Source organism: Armigeres subalbatus, chromosome 3, assembly GCF_024139115.2.
Source record: "Armigeres subalbatus isolate Guangzhou_Male chromosome 3, GZ_Asu_2, whole genome shotgun sequence".
In the NCBI taxonomy this organism is placed as follows: domain Eukaryota; kingdom Metazoa; phylum Arthropoda; class Insecta; order Diptera; family Culicidae; genus Armigeres; species Armigeres subalbatus.
In genome coordinates this window covers 33956555-33979858 of record NC_085141.1, presented here as the reverse complement: position 1 = coordinate 33979858, position 23304 = coordinate 33956555, and the positions used below count along the sequence as shown (strand labels likewise).

General features: G+C 47.9%; 2 protein-coding genes across 4 annotated transcripts in view; one reads left to right on the top strand and one right to left on the bottom strand.

Annotated features, from left to right (window-relative positions):
- LOC134225378 (mucin-2-like) overlaps positions 1 to 2621 on the top strand; it is a 212384-nt gene extending 209763 nt beyond the window's left edge. For all 3 annotated transcript variants that reach the window (XM_062705396.1, XM_062705398.1, XM_062705397.1), the window contains exon 9: positions 359 to 2621. In XM_062705396.1, coding sequence (XP_062561380.1) covers positions 359 to 409 — 51 coding nt within the window. In that variant the 3' untranslated portion in view covers positions 410 to 2621. The remainder of the gene's footprint in view (positions 1 to 358) is intronic.
- Positions 2622 to 7944: 5323 nt separating this feature from the next.
- LOC134221562 (caldesmon-like) lies at positions 7945 to 20509 on the bottom strand. Its single transcript, XM_062700753.1, has 4 exons — positions 20462 to 20509; positions 20223 to 20397; positions 16084 to 16518; positions 7945 to 9266 (listed from the first exon to the last, which is right to left on the bottom strand). Exons 1-4 carry the CDS (start codon positions 20507 to 20509, stop codon positions 7945 to 7947), a joined length of 1980 nt encoding a protein of 659 aa, XP_062556737.1.
- Between the last annotated feature and the right edge of the window lie 2795 nt (positions 20510 to 23304).

Genomic DNA, 23304 nt, shown 5'->3' with positions numbered 1-23304 from the left:
AACTAAATCTAGTATTAATCTAATCCAATTCTAATCGTAATCTAATCTACATTTTTTTTTATTCCAATCGTAATCCAGTCCAAATCTAATTCAAATTAACCTAAAATAAATTTAATCCGAATCCAATCCAAATTTCATTCAAAATCAATCCAATCTAAAACAAAACCAAACTCAATCCAAATCCAATCCAACAATTTGATGTAAATCCAATCAAAGTCCATTAAAATCTAAATGCATTCCAAATCTGATACAAATCCATTCCCAATTCAATACAAGTACTAATTTCCCAAAATTCATATTACAGTTTCGTATTAATTACAATTTCAATGATTAATATTTACTTATTTCTTTTTTACAGGTTGCTAATGTATACGCTACCAAGCTGACGGGGCCGACGATAGAAACATGAGAACGACTCATTTAAAATCAAGTATTGTGAGTACATTCGAACGAAGATGGCAGCCAGCAAAGGACGCAGCAACAATAGATGGCCACCGTCTGTTTTGTTGGCTTTAGTGATAAGCAGTCGGAAATGTGCAATCAATGACGGTCAATAGCAACTGTAGCCAAAGCATAATTTGTAGGGCACGCAATCGACAGACAAAATTAGCGCGTAATCGTACCGATTCAAATCCGGGTCGGCAGCTTTTATCTTCTGACTAGTGGAAAGTTTCCCCGATAAAGCGGAAATATACCTTCGCGTAAAATTCCCCGATATTTTTAGCGCTGTTACATGTTTTTGCAATTCTTCCAAATTAGTCCTTCTAGCCAATCAATGCCTCAGTAACTTCAAACCTGCATCAGAGTAAGAACCATCAGTCTATCAGAATACAAACGAGCACAATACCTCAAACACCAACCACAAAAGGAGTCGAATGGCAAAGGGGTTAGCCGCACCAATGTCTGTCTCTTTTGTCCGACGAAGGCCGGGGATCCGCACGATGGCGACTCTTCGTGATGGCGGATCTCTACCGACGTTGAGGACATAAGCGATACAGCGAGCCAACCCACAACTCATAATACTTGATTTTAATCTCTAGTGGGATAGAGACTAAAATTATCGACACAAAAAATATACAAAACAAAATTGGGAATGGCAACGAGTCCATTCCCTTGAAATGAAGCGACACACGCGAATGAGAATCCTTTTGTAAATTTTATAGGCAAATCTACCCCCTAATCTATCAGAACACATAATACCGCGGCCTTATAATTATTCGTATTTTTTTTCACGAGATGGCACTGTTCAGATTTGCACCCTTTTCCCCCTACCACTATGAAATAAAATACTGTCGTAATAGAATAGTTATGTGTTATTCGTTTTGAATTTTCCATAAGTAAAGCAAATTTCATTTCCTTATTGTTTCGACGTTCTGGAAAATATTTTGGAGCATATGAAAATATTATGTCCAATATTATGTGAAGGTTCAACCACAATGAACGTATTAGGTACAGTAAGATGCTTCTGAAATTTTTGCATTCGGGCCTTAAAAGATAACTCTGTAATCACAAACAGAAAGTCTTATAAACTTTTTTGGTTTTCATTTATCAGTTAGGCTAGCGAAGAAACTTAGTCGGAGCGTAGTCCGAGAGATCAAAGAATTGAGATCGCTCTATTCTTAGCATGCTGATACAAAGCTGACTAGGAGTCAGCAGCTATCTGAACGAGTTCGACCCACATCGAAAAAATGTGGAACAAACGAAAGGTCTTCTATTGGTTTAAAATGTTGCAATATTAGTGTAAGACGATTAGTTACGAGAATGTATATCATAAGCACCACAAACCATTGAGAGAAATACGCAATTTGTCGAGAGAGAAGAAAAATCAGAAGGAAGTGTCATATTGTATGAGTTTGTTATAGTCCATGGTGCTACAACTGAGAATGTATTTTTATACATAAGAAATTGCTATTTCGACGCTCGCTACGTTAAATACTTGATTATCCTAGGCTTACCCACATCCACATTTATTCATGCGCATAAAACACGTGTATAGAACATTGTGATAATTTATTGTTAGAGATTTCCTACCAAGTGGATATTTCCTTAAACATATTAGCGAAAGAGGGCAAACAGGCTTTAGCATAGAATATATCTATTTATATACTCTCAAAAATTAGAAAACGGATGTTATGAACTGGACTGGACTGAGAATCTAGAGAACTAGAGTTACAAATCAGATTTCCTGCTTTTTTAGCGGAGCGGTAAAGCTAGCTATCTATATTTATGAAGCAAACTCTAAGAAGCAGTACCCTGCGATGTAGTTTAATATTACAAAAAGACAAATGGCAGACATATGCCAGGAAATCACGTATGCACATACGCACGAACACAAGCAAAACTGCTCTTGAATAAGATTTCCGTAAAGTTGCAGAGCGACACCAGCTTCAGAAGCTACCAACAACGAACGCATTGTTGCTCTAACACACAGTTGAGCTAAACGTGTGATTGTAAAAAAGAATGGCTAGTGTTTTCGAAGCGCCCAAAAAAGAATTAAACATGAAAGCAAACAGATGGTAATAAATAGAATCAATCATCAAGATTAATCAAATCTCAACATTGACATTATGTCCATTGCATACAGCAAAAAATTGATGAAACCAAGTTGGAATTTACAATAAACGGTTATTATTATTGATATTAGACTATTACTCACATCTGACCGAAACGCCTGAAATCAGTTCACTAAAGCCCGAATGTGCCTCTGGTTCTCCATAATCGTTTGCTGACCTTCTAACTCTAGTTACCAGTGTTCCCATTGATCTATTTGATTCAATTTTGTTGCATGTTAAAATGTCCACGTCGTGTGTTGTACATTTTATTTATGTAGCTTACATCTGTACAGATATCTAACACTGAATCAACAATTCGACGCCACTCTCCATGGTTCGAGGCCACAACTCTTCATCCTCTGTTGCGCCCCACGCCCGCCAAATCGTTTTGTACTTGGTCCGTCCACGCAGCTCGCTGTGCTTCAAGTCTTCTTGTACCCACCGAGTCGGAAGCAGACAGTATCTTTGGAGGGTTGCTGTCCGATATTCTTGCAACATGCTATTTTCTTGATACTTACTTACTTACTTATGGATCCTGTACACCAAAGGGCCGACTTGAAAGATCTCCATCCTGAGCGTTGCCCGGCTATCGCTTTAACCTGCTGCCAGGTTAGATTTCGGTCGACTTCTTTTATGTTTTTATTGAGGCTTCGCCGTCATGAGCCTCTGGGTCTGCCTCTGCTGCGATGCCCCGCTGGGTTCCAGTCTAATGCTTGTTTACAGATTTCGTTTCCGCCCCTACGTAGAGTGTGGCCGACCCAGCCCCACTTCCGATCCCGAGTTTTTGTTGCTATTGGCCTCTGGTGACAACGACGATGGAGCTCGTTGTTTGAGATCCAGTTGTGAGGCCACCAGGCCCGAATTATATACCGCAGGCATCTGTTAATGAACACCTGCAGCCGTTGAATGTTCTCCACTGATACACACCATGTTTCGCTGACGTATAACAGCACAGATTTCAGATTTAAAGTTGAAAATTCGTATTTTGGTGAGTTCACTTATTCGCCTGTTTTTTCAGATATTTCTTGCGCCTATGTCGATCTTGGTACCGCCGTCTGACGCCATTTGGCTACCAAGATATTGGAAGCTTTCAACATTCTCCACTGGTTGTCCGGCTACTGTGAAACTGGAAGGAGTCACCGTGTTTACATCCAACGATTTGGTTTTGTTGACGTTGATGACTAAACTTGCCAAGGAGCGCTCGGCAAGGTCGTTGAGCTTACTTTGCATATCAGAGCGCCGTTGCGCGAGGAGTGCAACATCATCCGCCAATTCGAAGTCATTTAGGTGCTCCATGGTTATAGGCTGCCATAACATGTTCTCGTGATTGAGACGGTCGAAAGCTTTTTGTAGTCAATGAATACCAAGTAAAGGGACTCTTGGAATTCGTTGACCTGCTCCAGAATGATGCGGAGCGTGACAATATGGTCCACACAGGATCTTCCGGCACGGAATCCGGCTTGCTGCCGCCGGAGAGTCGCATCGATCTTCTCCTGAATCCGGGCTAGGATAATTGTGCACAGAACTTTGAGAACGGTACACAGCAACATAATGCCTCACCAGTTATCGCATACAGTCCGGTCACCCTTTTTGGGCACCTTCACTAAGATACCTTGCATCTAGTCGCCGGGAAAGTTGCGGTATCCCAGATATTACGAAATAAACGATGCAGTAGTTGAGCGGATGTCATGGGGTCAGCTTTGAGCATCTCGGCTGATATGCGGTCGACCCCTGTGTGTGTGTGTGTGTGTGTGTGTGTGTGTGTGTGTGTGTGTGTGTGTGTGTGTGTGTGTGTGTGTGTGTGTGTGTGTGTGTGTGTGTGTGTGTGTGTGTGTGTGTGTGTGTTTTTTTACAAGGGTTAAAGGCCATCAAAATCTGCACGACAGACACCTCGAGCATCCACACTATGCTCGAAGGCGAACAGGGATGGGTTCCTCCTGACCTGCTAAACATGTGCCTCCCGGATAAACCGGGTCCCTTATCCTCCTTGCCTCGATCCCCCCGGGACCACGGGATGCTGCGACTACTTCGGGGGGGGCTGTGCTCATGCACTTCTTCTAAAATTCCGGCCCCTAGCTTAGGCTAGTTCGCCGACTGGCTGACTATTCCACTGCTCCACTGCAACGTAGTTTCGATCCCTCGACGGCCATGCACCGAACTTCCTGACTCGAATCCTCCTGACTCCCCCCGGCGTCGAGGGTGGTCCACCAGTTCCGGTGAAGGAAACTTCCGCACTGGTGGTGCCCCGACTACCGGCGGCTATCGCAGGGGACACTTTCACGCATTGCCTCGACATCGTCCATCGTACCCAAATCGCTTTCTTCTTCTTTCTTCTGCAGGTTGACTGTTCGAGTGCCGAGGTCGGTCCGACGATTCCGGTTGGCAGAAAACTTCCGGTTCACCGGCGCCGCGACGACCCGAAGCCAAACACTGCTCACCGCGCTGAATACTCCCCAGAATTGGCACTTATTCGCTGATCTCGCCTCCATCTACGCTGCAGCTCCGACAGTATTTGCGTCACGACTCTGCTTACCGAATTCCACGTGTCTTCCTCGTGACACATTCGCTCTGCGATATTATCCGCGCTTGGGACAGGCATTTCTCTACGAATTTCCGCAAACCGCGGACAGTAGAACACCACATGCTCCGGCGTCTCTTCAACATTCTCACATTCTGGACATAGCGGGAATTGGTGTGTCCGAACCGATGTAAATACTTCCGAAAGCATCCGTGACCCGACAGGAACTGCGTCAGGTAGAAGTTTACTTCGCCATGCTTTCTGTTCATCCACGTCGACAGATTTGGAATGAGCCGGTGGGTCCACCTTCCTTTATCAGTACTGTCCCACTTCTGCTGCCACATCGCCATCGAACGAATTTTCGCCACCTTTCTCATGTTTCCGGTTTCTCTCCACTGGTAGCACTCGATGTCTTCCGCCAGGGTGATGCAAATGGGTACCATCCCGGCGATAACGCATACTGCCTCCGACGATATCGTTCTATACGCACTAGCAACTCGTATGGCCATCAGCCGGAACACACTTTTCAGCTTTTCCCGGTTCCGCTTGGTTTGCAGTGCTTTGCCCCAGGCAGGAACCCCATACCGCAGTATCGATGACGAGACACTAACTAGCAGACGCCTCGTGCTGCTTCGTGGGCCACCAACGTTTGGCATGATCCTCGCTATTGCGTTCATTGCCTTCGCCGACTTTTCACAGGCGTAGTCAACGTGGCTGTTGAAATTTAGCCGGTCGTCGATCATCACACCCAGGTGCTTCAGTGATCGCTTCGAAGCAATCGCATGTCCTCCGACGACGATTTCCATCCGCTGGATAGCCTTGCAGTTGCTGACTAATAGCACCTCCGTTTTGTGGTGAGCTATTTGTAGCTTAACTCCGTTCATCCAGCTCTCGATCGTGGCTATTGCCTCTGTCACAGACGCCTCCACTTCTTCGAGTGTCTCGCCCATTACTGTTAATGACACGTCGTCCGCAAAACCCACGATTTTCACTTTCCTGGGCAGCCGCAATGTCAGGACTCCATCATACATTCCGTTCCAGAGGGTTGGGCCGAGTATGGAGCCCTGAGGAACACCCGCTGTAACACGCATCGACTTTTCCCTTCGTTCGTGTCGTACACCAGGACTCTGCTCTCAAAGTAGCTCTTCAGGATGCGGCAAAGATATTCAGGAACCCGCATTCTATGCAGCGCAGCGGCAATGGCTTCAAAGCTGGCACTGTTAAACGCGTTCTTTACGTCTATCGTAACCACTGCGCAGTATCGATCTCCTCTTCGCTTCTGTTTAGATGCTTTGTCAGCACTCTCGAGCACAGTGCGAATTGCATCCACTGTCGATACTCCTTTGCGGAATCCAAACTGCATGTTTGACAGTCCACGCTCACCCTCCATACACTTCGTCAGTCTGTTTAGGATGATCCTCTCCAGAAGTTTCCCAACTGTGTCTATCAGGCAAATAGGCCTGTACGAGGCCGTATGTCCCGGCGGCTTTCCTGGTTTTGGCAGCAATACCAGCTTCTGGGTCTTCCACATTTCTGGAAAGTTACCTTTTGGAGTACCGTTCTGAACATATCCGGATATGCCAAAATTGCAGCTTTCAGGGCCACGTTTGGTATTCCATCTGGACCGGGTGCTTTCTTCATTTTCAGGCGCTTCGCAGCATCTGCCAGCTCATCATTGGACACTTGCCGACCCTCGGAAATTGCTTCTTCTTCTCCGTACGGTATCGGTGGCCACGTAGTCGGATTGTGTTTCGGGAAGAGACCCTCCACGATTTCCTTCAGCATGTATGGGCACGTTTCAGCTGGCGTCGACGGGCCTTTAATCTTCGCCAATACAACGCGGTACGCGTCGCCCCAGGGAATGGCGTCTGCTTCTCGGCATAGCTCTTTGTAGCAATCTGACTTGCTAATCTTGATTGCCCGTTTCAATGCGGTTCTAGCTTCCCGGAACGCCGCCTTGCGCTCCTCTCTCTCTGGTTCCGTCCTCGCTCTCTGTGCCCGCCTCCTGGATCTAAGACAAGCAGCGCGTAGTGCACTGAGCCTCTCGTTCCACCAGTAGGCTGGACGCCGATTGCTCCTAGGCTCCAGTTTTCGCGGCATTGCGGCATCACAAGCCGCTACCATCCTTCTTACCAGTTCAGCCGCATCGTCGTTCTCGAAACTGTTGTCCGGTCGAAGTGCCTCTATAAAGAGGTCCTTGTCGAAGGCTTTCGTCTTCCACTTCTGCTCAGCGGTCACTCTTCTCTGTGTTGTCGCATGGTTTCGTCGCCCAATACAATAGCGAATCGCCTGGTGATCGCTATGGGTGTACTCTTCGCTAACTCTCCAGTTCATGTTCGCCATCAACGAAGGACTGCAGAACGTGACATCGATAATAGACTCCTCCCGTCTCTCCGAAATGTGCTTACGGAGCCTTCATTGCACAGTCGTACATCTAGCTTCGCCAGAGCTTCCAGGAGAATATACCCTCTCGTATTGGTGACTCTGCTGCCCCACTCCACAGCCCAGGCATTGAAATCACCCCCATAATTACCGGCCTTCGTCCGATCAGGTTGTCGGTTAACCGCTCTAGCATCTGGCTAAACTGCTCCACTGTCCATCTTGGAGGCGCATAGCAACTGCATACGTAAACGCCGCTGATTTTGACGATCACGAATCCCTCACATGAACTCTCTACCACTTCTTGGATAGGAAATCTGCCCATAACTTGTATTGCAGCCATTCCCGTTCTATCAGCCACCCAGTTTCCGTTATCAGGAGGAACTCGATACGGCTCTGCAATTATCGCTACGTCACACCTCGTTTCTGTTATTGACTGCCATAACAGTTGCTGTGCGGTATCGTAGTGATTCAGATTAATCTGAATTATGTCCACTACTGATGACCTGCGATCGCCTTCTGATATACAGGGCATTTGTAGCCACCCGTCTGATGGTCATTTCCGTCCTCTGGTGTGCAAAGCATGCACTTGGGTCTTTGCGTGCAGTCTTTCGCAAAATGACCTGTTTCTCCGCATTTCCAACACTTGTTGGATCTGTCCGGACCTTTGCAAGCTCCTCCCCGGTGTCCATAGCCCAAACATTTGAAGCATCTCTCCATTTGTTTGTTCACTGGCGGGGCGGCTTTCAATGGGCATTTTGACCATCCAACAGTCAGTTTGCCTACCTCCAGAACTTTTTTAGCAGCGGTTACTGGCAGACGAATCATCGCTGTTTGTGTGCCTCCGTATGCTTTCCTTATTCGGATAGTCATTTGCACCTCACCCAGATTACACTGTGACTTTAGTGCATCCTTGAGCTCCTCATCCGACGTGATCTCATCTAGATCCCTGCACATTATTACCATCTCTGGAGTCAGGGATTTAACTTCCGCCTCTGCGCCCAGCGATTTTGCAATACGCTCTTGCATAACCGAGCTATCAACCGTAGGGTCCTTCTTTAGCTCGAAGAGCATCTCTCCGGTTTGAGTGCGCCTGGTCCTTACTACGTTCTCGCCTAAGTCCCTCAGCTCCGGATCCTCTCTAACCTTCTTCAGGAGCGCTGCATACGTCGTAGCGTCTTTGGCCTTGACAAGTACGGCTTGTCCCTTAGACGGTTTCTGACGCAACGGAGGCTTTCCTTTCTTGTACTGCTCCATTTTTCTCGCCTCTTTTCGCTTCAACTGTCTATTTCTTTTCTCCTTCTGGCCTACTACGGTACTCCACCCTTCTCCCTGTGAAGTAGCGTCTGTTCCTTCGACTGCGTCCTCCCGCGTTTGCCGCTTGAGTCCGCCTGGCCTCCCGTCTCCAGGCGAGGTTCTGGCCCTTTTGGGAGTCATGGAGGCTGATGTACTCCCCACTCCAGCCAGTTTCTCTTTCCCTTGCTTTTTGGAGTACAACGGAACTGTGCCGATATGGCCATGTTCTGGCGGAGCTAAGACAGTAGGAGCCTTAGTCAGCGCTAATGCGCACTCCGCTCCGTCGGCCATGTGAACCATGTCCTTAATCTCCTTATGGACGTTGTTCCTCCCATCCACGAAAGTGTGAAGCTCTTCTACCAATTTCTTCGCTGCCACTATTTTCGGCTTTTGTGAGGGCTTGTTTAACTCACTCTGCCCTGGCCGTTGCTGCTGTTGTTGCTGTAGCACTACTGTCACTGGTGGCGGTGATCTCACCAACCCACTAGTGGCGAACGGGTTCGCTGCTCCTGCATCTGATTCTGTGTGGTATGTCGAATTACTCATTCTATAGGGTCCCAAACCGGTATTTCCACCCGTCGTACGTAGTCGCTTATGATCCATGGATTGTCTTTGCAAGAAGTGAGGTCTATGCTAGGGTTGACACGGGCACACTTATATGGCCGTGTTCAGAGCCGATCGCGCGATCGGGAGAATCTCAACCGAGCCTAGTACTCACCAATGAGGTTGGTGGACGAGTATTGTACGTGTTCGGAGGACTGCTAGTTTTTTACCGGGACGGAGGCGACCGTACTGCTAGCCCACTCGCCATTTCAAGCTGGTGTCACCCTTCCTTACTCAGGGAGTAGAACAGCACGATCGTCAGCCCAATGTCGTCGTTTCCGAATCCACTATTCAACTTCTGTCCGTTGTCGTAAGCCGTAACCAGTATATCGTAATTAGGACCTTACTGGTATCGATCCTAATGTGCCGGTTGGCACTCCTGTTGATGGGCTGAAGTGCTTTGAAAGCGGCACGGGTCGCTTGTACAAAGCTGCTTATATACTTGTGGTTTTTGTAGAGATTCAACAGAGCCCACTGTCAAACCTCCGCCACGTCCCCTAGGCAGAATCCGCTTGGGCTGGCTGGAAACCAGTGAACTGGTACCAGGGCCCGGTCGTCTTCCGAAGGAAACGCCAACTGGTGGTTTTTCATTGGCGCCCAGGAACAAGTCCCGAGCTCCCACCTCTGTGTGTGTGTGTGTATGTGTGTGTGTGTGTGTGTGTGTGTGTGTGTGTGTGTGTGTGTGTGTGTGTGTGTGTGTGTGTGTGTGTGTGTGTGTGTGTGTGTGTGTGTGTGTGTGTGTGTGTGTGTGTGTGTGTGTGTGTGTGTGTGTGTGTGTGTGTGTGTGTGTGTGTGTGTGTGTGTGTGTGTGTTTGTGTTTTTTTTTTTATAGGGGGTAAAGGCCATCAAAAATCTGCGCGACAGACACCTCGAGCATCCACACTATGCTTGAAGGCGAACAGGGATGGGCTCCTCCCGACCTGCTAAAAATGTGCCTCCCGGATAAACCGGGTCCCTTATCCTCCTTGCCTCGATCCCCCCGGGACCACTGGATGCTGCGACTACTTCGGGGGGGGCTGTGCTCATGCACTTCTTCTAAAATTCCGGCCTCTAGCTTAGGCTAGTTCGCCGACTGGCTTGCTGGATCCACTACTACGTCTCGATCCTCGGCGGTTGTGCCGCAAACTTCCTCACTGAATCCTCCTGACTTCCCCCGGCGTCGAGGGTGGTCCACCAGTTCCGGTGAAGGAAACTTCCGCACTGATGGTGCCCTGACTACCGGCGGCTATCGCAGGGGACGCTTTCGCGCATTGCGCCGACTTCGTCTTCGGGTTGCAGAGGTGGTCCGACAGTTCCGGTGGTGGATAACGTCCGCACTGGCGGTGCCCTACATACCCGAAGCACTTCCTTCTTCTTTCTTCTTTCTTCAGCAGGTTGACGGTTCGAGTGCCGAGGTCGGTCCGACGATTCCGGTTGGCAGAAGACTTCCGGTTCGCTGGCGCCCTGACGACTCGAGACCCAACACTGCTCACTGTGCTGGATTTTGCTCCAAACCGACGCTTACTTGCTGGTCCCTTCTCCATCGACGCTGCAGCTCTGACATTATTTGTGTCACGACTCTGGTTACCGCATGCCACGTACCTTCATCGCGACACATTCGTTCTGCGATGTTGTCCGCCCTTATGGCAGGCATTGTCCTACGTGCCTCCGCAAACCTCGGGCAGTCGAATATCACGTGCTCTGAGGCTCCTCTAAGTTGATACACGCCGGGCAGAATGGCGATAACCCATGGCCACACTGGTGCAAATACTGACGGAAACAATTGTGTCCGGTCTGGAACTGTGTAAGGTTTTTACCTCACCTCACCATGCTCCCTGTACACCCATGTCGATACATTGGGAATGAGCCGATGGGTCCACCTTCCATTATCCGCATTGTCCCACTCCTGCTGCCACTTCACCATAGAGTCCAGTCTCACCGCCTTCCTCACATTTCTGGTATCCCTCCGTTGGTAGCACTCGATGTCCTCTGCTAGGGTTATGCAGACTGGAATCATCCCTGCGATAACGCAAACTGCCTCCGACGAAATAGTTCGGTACGCACTCGCGACTCGAATGGCCATTAGACGAAACACGCTATTCAGCTTCCTCCGGTTACGTTTCGTCTTGAGCGCAGCTCCCCAGGCTGGAACTCCGTACCTTAGTATCGAGGATGATACTGACGCAAGAAGACGCCTACTGCTGCCTTTCGGACCGCCGACGTTCGGCATGATCCTTGCTAACGCACTGATCATTTGAGCCGCCTTTTCACAGGAATAGTCCACGTGGGTGTTGAAGTTCAACCGGTCATCAATCATCACACCTAGATGTCTCAGAGTCCGCACCGACGGGATGTCGTGCCCTCCAATGGTAATCTGCATCCGCTGGATTACTTTGCAGTTGCTGACCAGCATCACTTCCGTTTTGTGATGAGCCAGCTGCAGCTTGACTCCATTCAGTGTGTGTGTGTGTGTGTGTGTGTGTGTGTGTGTGTGTGTGTGTGTGTGTGTGTGTGTGTTTTTTTTTTTTTTTTTTTTTTTTTTTTTACAAGGGTTAAAGGCCATCAAAAATCTGCGCGACAGACACCTTGAGCATCCACACTATGCTCGAAGGCGAACAGGGATGGGCTCCTCCCGACCTGCTAAAAATGTGCCTCCCGGATAAACCGGGTCCCTTATCCTCCTTGCCTCGATCCCCTGGGACCACGGGATGCTGCGACTACTTCGGGGGCTGTGCTCATGCACTTCTTCTAAAATTCCGGCCCCTAGCTTAGGCTAGTTCGCCGACTGGCTTGCTGAGATCCACTGCTACGTTGTCTCGATCCCTCGGCGGTCGTGCCACAAACTTCCTCACTCGAATCCTCCTGACTTCCCCCGGCGTCGAGGGTGGTCCACCAGTTCCGGTGAAGGAAACTTCCGCACTACCGGCGGCTATCGCAGGGGACGCTTTCGCGCATTGCGCCGTCTTCGTCTTCGGGTTGCAGAGGTGGTCCGACAGTTCCGGTGGTGGATGACGTCCGCACTGGCGGTGCCCTACATACCCGAAGCACTTCCTTCTTCTTTCTTCTTTCTTCAGCAGGTTGGCAATTCAAGTGCCGAGGTCGGTCCAACGATTCCGGTTGGCAGAAGACTTCCGGTTCGCTGGCGCCCCGACGACCCGAAACCAAACACTGCTCACTGTGCTGGATTTCGCTCCAAACCGACGCTTATTTGCTGGTCCCTTCTCCATTGACGCTGCAGCTCTGACAGTATTTGCGTCACGACTCTGCTTACTGCATTCCACGTACCCTCATCGCGACACATTCGCTCTGCGATGTTGTCCGCCCGTAGGGCAGGCATTCCTCTACGTACTTCCGCAAACCTTGGGCAATCGAATACCACGTGTTCTGGAGTCTCCTCTATGTTGATACGGCAGGATGGCGATGACGCATGGCCACACCGATGCAGATAGTGACGGAAACAGCCATGTCCGGAAAGGAACTGTGTGAGGTAAAAGTTCACCTCTCCATGCTCCCTATACACCCACGTCGACACATTGGGGATGAGCCGGTGGGTCCACCTTCCATTATCCGCATTGTCCCACTCCTGCTGCCACTTCACCATAGAGTCCAGTCTCACCGTCTTCCTCACATTTCTGGTATCTCTCCGTTGGTAACACTCGATATCCTCTGCTAGGGTTATGCAGATTGGAATCATCCCTGCGATAACGCAAACTGCCTCCGAGGAAATGGTTCGGTACGCACTCGCGACTCGAACGGCCATTAGGCGAAACACGCTGTTCAACTTTCTGCGGTTACGTTTCGTCTTGAGCGCAGCTCCCCAGGCTGGAGCTCCGTACCTCAGTATCGAGGATGCTACTGCTGCCAGAAGACGCCTACTGCTGCTTTTAGGACCACCCACGTTCGGCATGATCCTTGCAAACGCACTGACCATTTTAGATGCCTTTTCGCAGGAATAGTCTACATGGGTGTTGAAATTCAACCGGTCGTCGATCATCAACCTAGATGCCTCAAAGCCCGCACGGACGGTATGTTGTGCCCTCCTATGGTAAGCTGGATCCGCTGGATCTCGCGGCAGTTGCTAACCAGCATCACTTCTGTTTTGTGGTGAGCAAGCTGCAGTTTGACTCCATTCATCCAGTTTTCAACTGCGTCGGTCGTCTCCGCCACCAGCATTTCTACCTCTTCCAGCGACTCTCCGGTTATCGTTAGAACGACATCATCCGCGAATCCGAAAATCTTCACGCCTTTGGGCAACTTCAGTTTTAGAACTCCGTTATACATAATGTTCCACAGCGTCGGGCCTAGAATGGAACCTTGCGGAACACCTGCGGTAACCCTAATCGACTTCTGCCCCGAATTCGTTTCGTAAACCAGGATCCGGTTCTGGAAGTAACTTTCAATGATTCTACACAAGTAGTCAGGAACCCGCATACCGTGCAGCGCTGCGGCGATAGCCTCCCAGCTGGCACTGTTAAAAGCGTTTTGACGTCAATCGTTACTACAGCGCAGAATCGATTGCCGCGCCTCTTCTTCTTGGCCGCTTTCTCTGAAACTTCAATGACCGTCCTGATTGCGTCCACCGTCGATCTGCCTTTTCGGAATCCGAACTGCATTTCCGATAAGCCGGTCTCGCCTTCAGTGAACTGCGTCAGCCGATTAAGGATAATCCTTTCCAGAAGCTTCCCCAGTGTATCCAGCAGGCATATGGGCCTATACGATGCTGGATTCCCCGGCGGTTTCCCTGGTTTCGGCAGCAGCACTAGTTTCTGGATCTTCCACCTATCCGGAAAGTTACCATCTGCTAGGCATTTCTGCAGCACCATCCTAAACAAATCTGGAAACGCCAGTATCGCAGTTTTTAGAGCTACGTTTGGAATTCCATCCGGACCCGGAGCTTTCTTCATCTTCAGACCTTTCGCCACTGATGACAGCTCGTCGTTGGAGACTTGCATACCTGCAATGGTTACTCCGTCTTCATCTACGTACGGTGTAGGTGGCCACATCGTAGAATCATGCTGCGGGAAGAGACCATCAACGATGATCTTCAGCTTGTCCGGACACATTTCCGCTGGCGTCGCTGGACCCCTGATCCTCGCTGTTACGACCTGATAAGCGTTGCCCCAAGGATCAGCGTCAGCTTCTCGGCACAACTCCTTGAAGCAGTTGGATTGGCTGACTTTAATCTCCCGTTTGAAGGCCGATCTAGCTTCACGGAAGATTATCTTACGCTCCTCTCTGACTGTTTCAGACCTTGCTCTCTGAAAGTGTCTTCTGGCTCTGAGACACGCAGCACGAAGGCTAGCAAGAGTATCGTTCCACCAGTAATTTAGCCGCCGGCTTTTCCTTGGCTCCAGTCTCCTTGGCATCGTCGCATCGCATGCCTTCGCAAGAGTTTCTGTCAGCTCGTCTGCATCGAGATTTGTAGCGCCGCTGTCCGCTCGGAGTGCTTCGATAAAAAGATCTTTGTCGAAGTCCTTCGCCTTCCATTTTCGCCCGCTATTCCTAATCTCTCGTACCGTCGGCATTCGTGTTCCAACACAATACCGGATCGCCTGATGATCACTATGTGTATAGTCCTCACTAACTCTCCAGTTCATGTTCCTCACCAGCGACGGACTGCAGAACGTGACGTCGATGATGGACTCCCTGCCATCTCTGCGAAATGTACTAACGGTACCTTCGTTGCACAGCCTGACGTCCAGCTTTGCCAACGACTCCAGCAAACTGTAACCTCTGGGGTTAGTCAGCCTGCTTCCCCACTCCACTGCCCAAGCGTTGAAGTCGCCTCCTATGATTACCGGTTTTCGGCCGATCAGCTTCTCCGTGAGTGAGTTCAGCATCCGGTTATACTGCTCCAAAGTCCATCTTGGGGTGCGTAGCAGCTACACACGAAGATCCCGTTGATTTTGGAGATAACGAAACCTTCACTTGAGCTGTCTACCACTTCTTGAATAGGGAATTTGCCCATCACTTGGATAGCCGCAATCCCCGATGAATCCGCCACCCAGTTGCCGTTGTCAGGAGGGATCCGATACGGTTCAGCAATAATTGCCACGTCACACATTGCTTCTGTTGTCGACTGCCACAACAGTTGCTGTGCGGTGTCGCAATGATTGAGATTCAACTGGATAATCTCCATTAATCCCGGCCCGCCATCGCCTTCTTGTATGCAGGGCATTGGAAGCCACCCGTCGTATGGTCGTTTCCGTCCTCCGGTTTGCAGAGCAGGCATCTTGGTTGCTTCGTGCAGTCCCTAGCAACGTGTCCTTCTTCACCACATTTCCTACATAGACCGGATCTATCCGGGCCTTTGCAGTTTCGCGCCTGGTGGCCAAACGCCATGCATTTGAAGCATCGCTCCATCTGCTTGGTGACTCGTGGGGCGAATCTCAACGGGCACACCGACCATCCTACTTTTACCTGCCCGCCTCCACCATTTGGTTGGCAGCCTCTGCTGGTAGTCGTATCGCTGCTACTTGTGTGCCACCGTACGCTCTCCTCAGTCGAACCGTCATTTGCACTTCCCCCAGCTTGCATTGTGAGACCAGTGCATCCCTCAGTTCGTCTTCCGTCGTGATCTCGTCCAGGTCTCTGCACTCGACCACTGCTTCCTGCGTTAGAGCTCTTACGTTACCGTCACTGCCCAATGAATTGGCAATGAGCTCCCGGAAGGCCGAGCTCTTGATCGTGGGATCCTTCTTCAGCTCGAACAGTAACTCCCCTTCTAGGTACGCCTAGTTCTCACCACTTTCTCACCCAAGTCTTTTAGCTCCGGGTCCTCTCTCACTTTCTTCAGGATCGCTGCGTACGACGTTTTATCGCTCGCTTCTACGATCAGGGCATCACCTTTAACTCTCTCCCGAGGAGAACGACGTTTTTCTTGTTTCTTCTGTTCCTTCCTCTTTTCCACATTCTCCTTCTGCTGCTTCCTCTTCTCCCGCTGGTTTTCCACGGTCTGCCACTCACCATCCTTGACACGTTCCTTCAGAACGCTGGCAAAGTCTTGCACGTTCCGTTGCTTTTTCGTGCCTTCCTGCTCTCCAGGCGAATCCCTTCCTCGTTTTTCCGTGCGAGTGGTTCGGGGACTTTTGGGTGCCTGCTGTGTCTCAACTGCTGTATGCTCCGCCGCATCTTTCAGCACCTTTTCAGCTGCTTCGGCTTTCTTTTTCAGCGCGATCTGTTCGTGTTCGGCTGCTTTACGGCGGACTTAATGCTTGTCACTAGAAGCTTGATCTTCGTGTGAACATTGTGCTTGTCCTTCACGAAGTCATAAAGCTCGTTGACTCGCTTCCGCACCTCCATCAGGTTGGACCTCCCGAATTGTAGCTCCTCCTGAGTAGCACTACTTTCCGATTTTTGGGTGCTCCTGTTGGCCTGCCTGGTACTCAGCAGTCTTGGCCGTACTACTGGTACTCGCTACTGCTGCCTGCGACATCACTGGAGATCGCTGCAGCTTCCCACTCTTTGCGAAAACATTCGCCCCGCCTGCTCCTTCGTTGTTTGTAGAATTTGTTTCCATGTTAAAAGGGTCCCCCCTCCGGGCCGTTATCTCTACCTGTTGTAGATAGTCGCCTCTTATGATCCCATGGGTGCCTTTGTAAACAGTGAGGTCCATGCAAGGGTTGACTCCGGTGCCTTATAACACCGTGTTCAGAGCCGGATCGGTGTAAATCAGGAATGGTGCATCTGAACCTACTACCCACCGGTATAGGTGACAGGTTTTGAGCGTTACCGGAGGCCTGCCAGGTTGTTTATCGGGACGGAGGCAGACGAACCATTAGCCTGCTTGCCATTTCAAGAAGATGTCACTCTTTTTACTCAGGAAACAGAATAGCTCGACTGTCAGCCCATATACGCCTAGTCCTATCCATAAACCGAGAATCGTCCAATGTCGTTTGCCGTGACCAGTATACCATAATCAGGATCTTACTGGTATGAATCCTGATGTGCCGGTTGGCACTCCTCTTGGGCTTGTGTGCTTTGAGCGGCGCACGGTCGCTGTGATAGGGCCTGCTTGCAGACACATGCAGCTTTTTATAGAGGATCAACAGAGCCCACTGTCAAACCCCACCACATCCTAGACAGGCCCCCTAACTCGCAGTGGCCATGGGGAGGGGTCGTCAAGCCCTTGGACAAAGTCCCTGCTGCCCCTGTGTGTGTGTGTGTGTGTGTGTGTGTGTGTGTGTGTGTGTGTGTGTGTGTGTGTGTGTGTGTGTGTGTGTGTGTGTGTGTGTGTGTGTGTGTGTGTGTGTGTGTGCGTAAACTTACCCCCACTGTCTCGCAGTGATGTTATGGAAGAAAGCTGTCTGTTAAAACAGTCAGATTTAATCCGGGAGTTTGAAAGTGCTAGCTCTACCGCAGCTCCAGTGACCCATTTCAGAGTGCCTGGTATTTCATGTCCACTCCGAGGTCACTATCACTAACAGTAAGCCCCGCCTGGTTATGCTACCGTTTATCAAATGGATAAAGGTAACATAATCAAACTTCCGGATTCATGCGGTCGACCGCTGGGGCTTTATTCGATTTCATGCTTTGGATGGCTGTTTGAATCTCTAGCAGTGATGGAGCTTCGGTATTGACGCGTGTTATACGTCGGATCCTAGGCAGATCATGCCGAGGTGGTGATGGCCTGGCTGGCGCTTGAAAAAGTTGTTCGAAGTGCTCGAACCACCGTTTCAGCTGGTCAGTTGGATCGGTCAATAACTGATCATTCGCGTCTTTCACAGGCATCGTTGCATTCATCTTCGCCCCGCTTAAGCGTCGTGAGATATCGTAGAGAAGGCGAATGTCCCCGGTTGCGGCGGCTCTCTCTCCTTCGTCGGCCAGAGAGTCTGCCCACGCTCGCTTGTCCCGTCGACATAAGCGTTTTACTTCCTTCTCAAGAGCCGAGTATCGTTGACGAGCTAAGACTTTGGCTCCTCTGGTTTTCGATCGCTCTATCGCGGCTTTGGCTTCTCTTCGCTCCTCTATCTTTCTCCAGGTCTCATCGGTGATCCATTGTTTTTTCTGGGTGCGTAGTTCGCCCAGATTGTTCTCGCTGGTGGTGATGAAGGCATTCTTGATGGCGGTCCATTGGTCTTCCACGCTCCCACCTTCCGGAATATCTGCTGCACGCGTCTTCAGTTCTTCAACGAAGGACCGTTTCACCGTGGCATCTTCCAGTCGGCGTGTGTTGAATTGTCGTCCAACTCTTTCCTCCTGCCGACGAATCCGCGCAATGCGCAGGCGTATTTCGCCGATGAGGAGGTGATGATCAGACGCGATATCGGCACTACGTTTATTCCGTACATCAAGAAGGCTCCGTTTCCATTTTAGGCTGATGCAGATGTGGTCGATTTGATTTTCTGTAAAGCCGTCACGGGCGTCCCATAATGCGCTCATGGTTCGAGTTGTCGGATCCGATCTTCGCATTGAAGTCGCCCAAACAGATCTTGATATCACCCTTCGGAATTCTATCTACGACGGCATTGAGTTGACTGTAGAAGTTCTCTTTGTCTTGTAGATCGGCAGCATCTGTTGGCGAATAACTTTGGATTATAGTAAGGTTTCGGACCCGTGTTCTAAATCTGGCAACGATTATCCTTTCATTTATAGGTTCCCAGTGTGCCTGAGCGCTTAGTAGGAAGCCAACTCCGCGATGCCGGGGAGCGTGTTCACCTCGTAAACCAGAGTATAGCAGAACTTGTCCCGACGGCGTTCTGTGTTCTCCAAAGTTTGGCCAACGGACTTCACTCAGTCCCAGGATCTCAAGCTTCATGCGACGTGCCTCATTGGCAAGTTGTGCCAATTTACCCTGCTGGGCTAGGGTTAAAACGTTCCATGTTCCTATTCTTGTCCGTTGTTTCGCGCTAAGAGTCGTCGCCGTAAAATCAGTCCGTATTCTTTCATTATCGGATTCTCGAACAAATTGATGTTTCGGGAACAGTAGGTAATTGGCCCAAAGGTTCCCTATCCACCGGGATGGGGCTGCACTCTCAGGTATAGCTTCCGGAGCATAGCATTTCATACTCAGCCGCTGGATGCCAGAACAGACGCTGTTGGAGCCGCACCTCCTTGCACTATGGGGCGGCTCCATACAAGTAGGTGGCCGAAAATATTTTCATTTCATTTCTGCAATATTTCACACTTATATCGTAGATTATTGTCTAAAAGATGTGAAATACTTGTTTTGCAGATCGTTATTACTTCTAAGGTCTCCAAACTCCCTGGAATACAGACCTTTGATCTCTATGGAATATATCCCTTTTATCTACGAATGTCTCATGTACACAGCAGTCTATAGATGTGTATTTTATTGCAGCGCAGACCTGTAGAGTTCAAACTAGAAAATTGTATACTGTTTTTATGTGAATTGAGTTGTACAGATGTTCTAAGTTGCACAAGGACTCCGTCAAATACAGGCCATTGCATCTACATACGTAACAGGTTGTCTTTGTAGGATTTTTCAGATTGGTTCAGGCTCTTAACCCGTAAAACAAGTAAAGGGAATACAATATAAAGCACTATTAAAGCTAAACGAACTCCATGCAATAAAAGCTTCAAGATATATAAGTATACTGCAACAACATTTATTTATTCATTATGTACATGAACATCCTCAACAAAATCATCATTTATTTCTTCAAGATCGATTAAAATATCTGCTATGGTATATTTTTCTGTACTCGAATCTGTTGTATTGCAAGAAGTTACAGTCACTAAAAAACTTTGAACATCTTCTGGATATTCCAGATTAGATTTATTTTGAAGTCGCTTACCTAAGTTGAGGGAGCTTATCAAAGGATCCGACGAGTTCATAGCACGAATGAAAACGTCATGTAAATTTTCTTCTCTTGAGGCTTTCCTGGCATGATGAATCACTGAAAATACATCTGAATCATCTTGTTGATTCGTACCTGGGAATGATTGATGGTATTGCGAGAATCCCGTAGATCCGTCCATACCCCAACTACTTAAAAGGACCATTTCGACGAAGTCCTGGTTATTTTCATCCATATATTGATTGATTTCGTGTTTCAATGATTTCACTATTCGTTCTACAGTATGTTGCATTAGCGATTGTATTCTAACCTAAAAGAAAAATATGAATACATATATTATTCCATTTCAAGGGAGATGATCTATCTTTCATTACCTGTATTTTGTTGCCGTTTTTCTGATGGAATCCAGCGGAGGAGAACATATCGCTTTCATTTTTGTATCACTTTGTAAGTAGGAAATCTTGCAGGATTTTTTATGTGTTTGTTCGTACACATATTTACTCATATCACAATCGAGAAAATATTCAAAAGTTTCTTCATCGGACATCATTCCATGAGAATCACTTAGAGTAGTGTACATTCTGGAAGCGTGATCTCGGTTTTTTAAAATATGGCCTATCACTTTCACCATACTCGTATCACTTCTGTTGTAGGCAGTGATGGCCTTCCACGAGATGTTGAAGCCACTGGCTCTGGCTCAGCATGATAAAATTCTTCTAATTCAAATTCTGTGTCAAGCCAGTCCTCATTATATGAGTCAAAGGAAGTTGTGTACCGGGATGCGGCCTGCCATTTTTTTTTTCAAATTTCAAATGCAGATTTTTCAATTTTGTATGGAGTTGACTCTTTTTTTGTTTATCCACAGCGAAGCTTTGCCAGATATATTCCAAAGCTTTTTCAACGCGATCTACCAGACGTCCCTCGTGAGCTCTAAATACTTCAATGAGTTGCCTATAATTCATGATTCACCAAATAATAAGTACAAACACTTCACACGATTTACCTATTCACCTGTCTGTATCGAAAGATGTCCTTAGGTACAGACATTTTTGCTTCTTGTATTCACATATTGGATTTTAATTAATATCAAAATTTTACTTTTTATGAAATAATTTAAAATGAAGCCTAGAGTATTTTCGTAACCCTCAAGATTATATTGTTTTTTTTTTTTTTTCATATTTATTTGCTTGATATCATATAGCTGCATAAGCTATCGTGTACACGGCCTACCACGAAGCCTACGACACTTTTCGTGTTATCTACTATCTCTATTTTAACTGTTCTTGATGCTCTTTTGTCATACGCATGGGATTTGTATCCAGCCCATCACAGTCTGCCGTGTATTATGAGAATAATTACATTTAATGTTTCAAAATTAATGACTTTTTTTCGAAAAAGTGATCGGAATCGCAGATTTGCAGCCATAAGCAGCTGGAATTTGTTTTAATGCCTTCTGGGAGGTCCAAAGAAAGTCGTAGTGGTAGTCGCTAAGCGAAACTTTGAGAAACTTTTTTTGTATGGAACTTTTTGTATGAAAAAAAAAATTTCTTCGGGTCATTTTCGGATGTTTCACTACCTATTTTCCCATAACTAACCCGTTCTTCGCAAGTCCATGAAACAAGCTTTCAGAAACTTTTTAAAGAGTTGGAAAAGAGCTACTGTAGCCGAAGATATTGACAGTTGAATAATGCATTGATTTTTCAAGAACTAAAAAGTGTCTGGCTCTAATGCCTATATCTTGATAACCATATGGCTTAGAGTGCTGATATGCTAGGGTTTAATGCTCCAAAGCATTAGCATTTAGTAGGTCAATTTGAATTACGAATCAGAGAAAGTCGATTTTTTTATTTTCGGCCACCTGATTCCCCATAGTGCCTTGGTGAAAAGACGCTCGGTCAGTCGGGTCAAATTTGTTTAAAATCCCACTCAACACCAGGACTAGGCTTTGAGCGGCACACGGTTGCTTTGATAGGGCCTGCTTGGGGACACGTGCAGCTTTTTATAGAAGTTCAACAGAGCCCACTGTCAAACCCCACCATATCCTAGGCAGACCCCACAGGACGCACCCTCTTACTCTAGCTGATGTCAGAAGGACAACAGTGCCCAGGCTGCACTACCACCTAAGTACGCAACCCTTAGCTGGCGGTCAATTGTCATCGGAAGATCCGTGGAAGCGTGAGTATTGAAACTTGTGAGGACCAGAGCTATGTTGGGCGCCCCTTCCCGGATGTCAACTCACCATTTCGCAGCCCCAACACTTTCAAATCGATGACTTAAAAATATCAATCGATCCGTTGAAATCGTAAAAAAATCGGAATGAGGGAAGGGGGGGATCCCAAGAAGGATCCAGGATGAAAAATCACTATGATTAAGTTGATCTAAAACATGTTATGATTAAGTTATGATTAATTATCATTTTGATATTATTTTCATATTTTTATTATTGTTATATGTCTAATCACTAATATTAGGCTACATTAAAAGGATCATGTACTAGTAGTAGAATGAATAAACCCTTTTAATTCAGAATTATTGAGAAAGAAAACTTGAAAAATGTTGGAAGTTTGACGGTACATTTGTGCATGATAGAGTTAGAAGTGAAAGTCTAGATTTGACAGTTCCCGTTATGATACGGCAGGGCACGGATACGGATGAAGAGGGAGGGGACAGTATTAGGGTGAAAGCTGATATCTCTTTACTGGCAAAAGGAAGGCGGTTTAATTTGCTCATATACCATCGCGTGCGGCAGGGTTTCTATCGACGAGTACTGTTTCTAAATTTCTTAAATGACATCAGCATCCAGTTGAATAGGATTTTATTGCGCAGTTATGTTTTCTCTATGCGTTCGTCTCGTCACAACACAAGTTTGGAAGATGATATTCGCATTATGGATATACAGATGGGACTGACTTGAGATTCACGGCAGTATAGTTCCCACCGGGATTGGTTATCCGGTCATCCCTAAGTTGCTCGTATCCCGGTCGGCTCCACGAGGAGGCAGGGAAAGGAGTTGCTGGGTAAGAGGCTAAGGACCGCGGGATTGGGTCTATTTTATTCCTTTAGGTATGGCACACTTTAGCTAGCATTTGCCGTGCCTCCTCAACATTGTGTAAATTGTGCCGCTTCTAGAAAAAGCAGGTTTTTCTGCAAATCAACACAGTGCAGCAATCCTCTACATAGGTTAGGCTTTCTTTCATCTCTACTAAAAATAATGTAG

Excerpts from the sequence above, each read along its gene's own strand:
- LOC134221562 (XM_062700753.1), bottom strand. The coding sequence starts at position 20,509 with ATGTTCTCCTCCGCTGGATTCCATCAGAAAAACGGCAACAAAATACAG. Across the intron at positions 20,398-20,461 it reads AAAACGGCAACAAAATACAG|GTTAGAATACAATCGCTAAT; the intron begins GTAATGAAAGAT and ends TTTTTCTTTTAG. Across the intron at positions 16,519-20,222 it reads ATACCATCAATCATTCCCAG|CCGAACACGAACAGATCGCG; the intron begins GTACGAATCAAC and ends GCCGTAAAGCAG.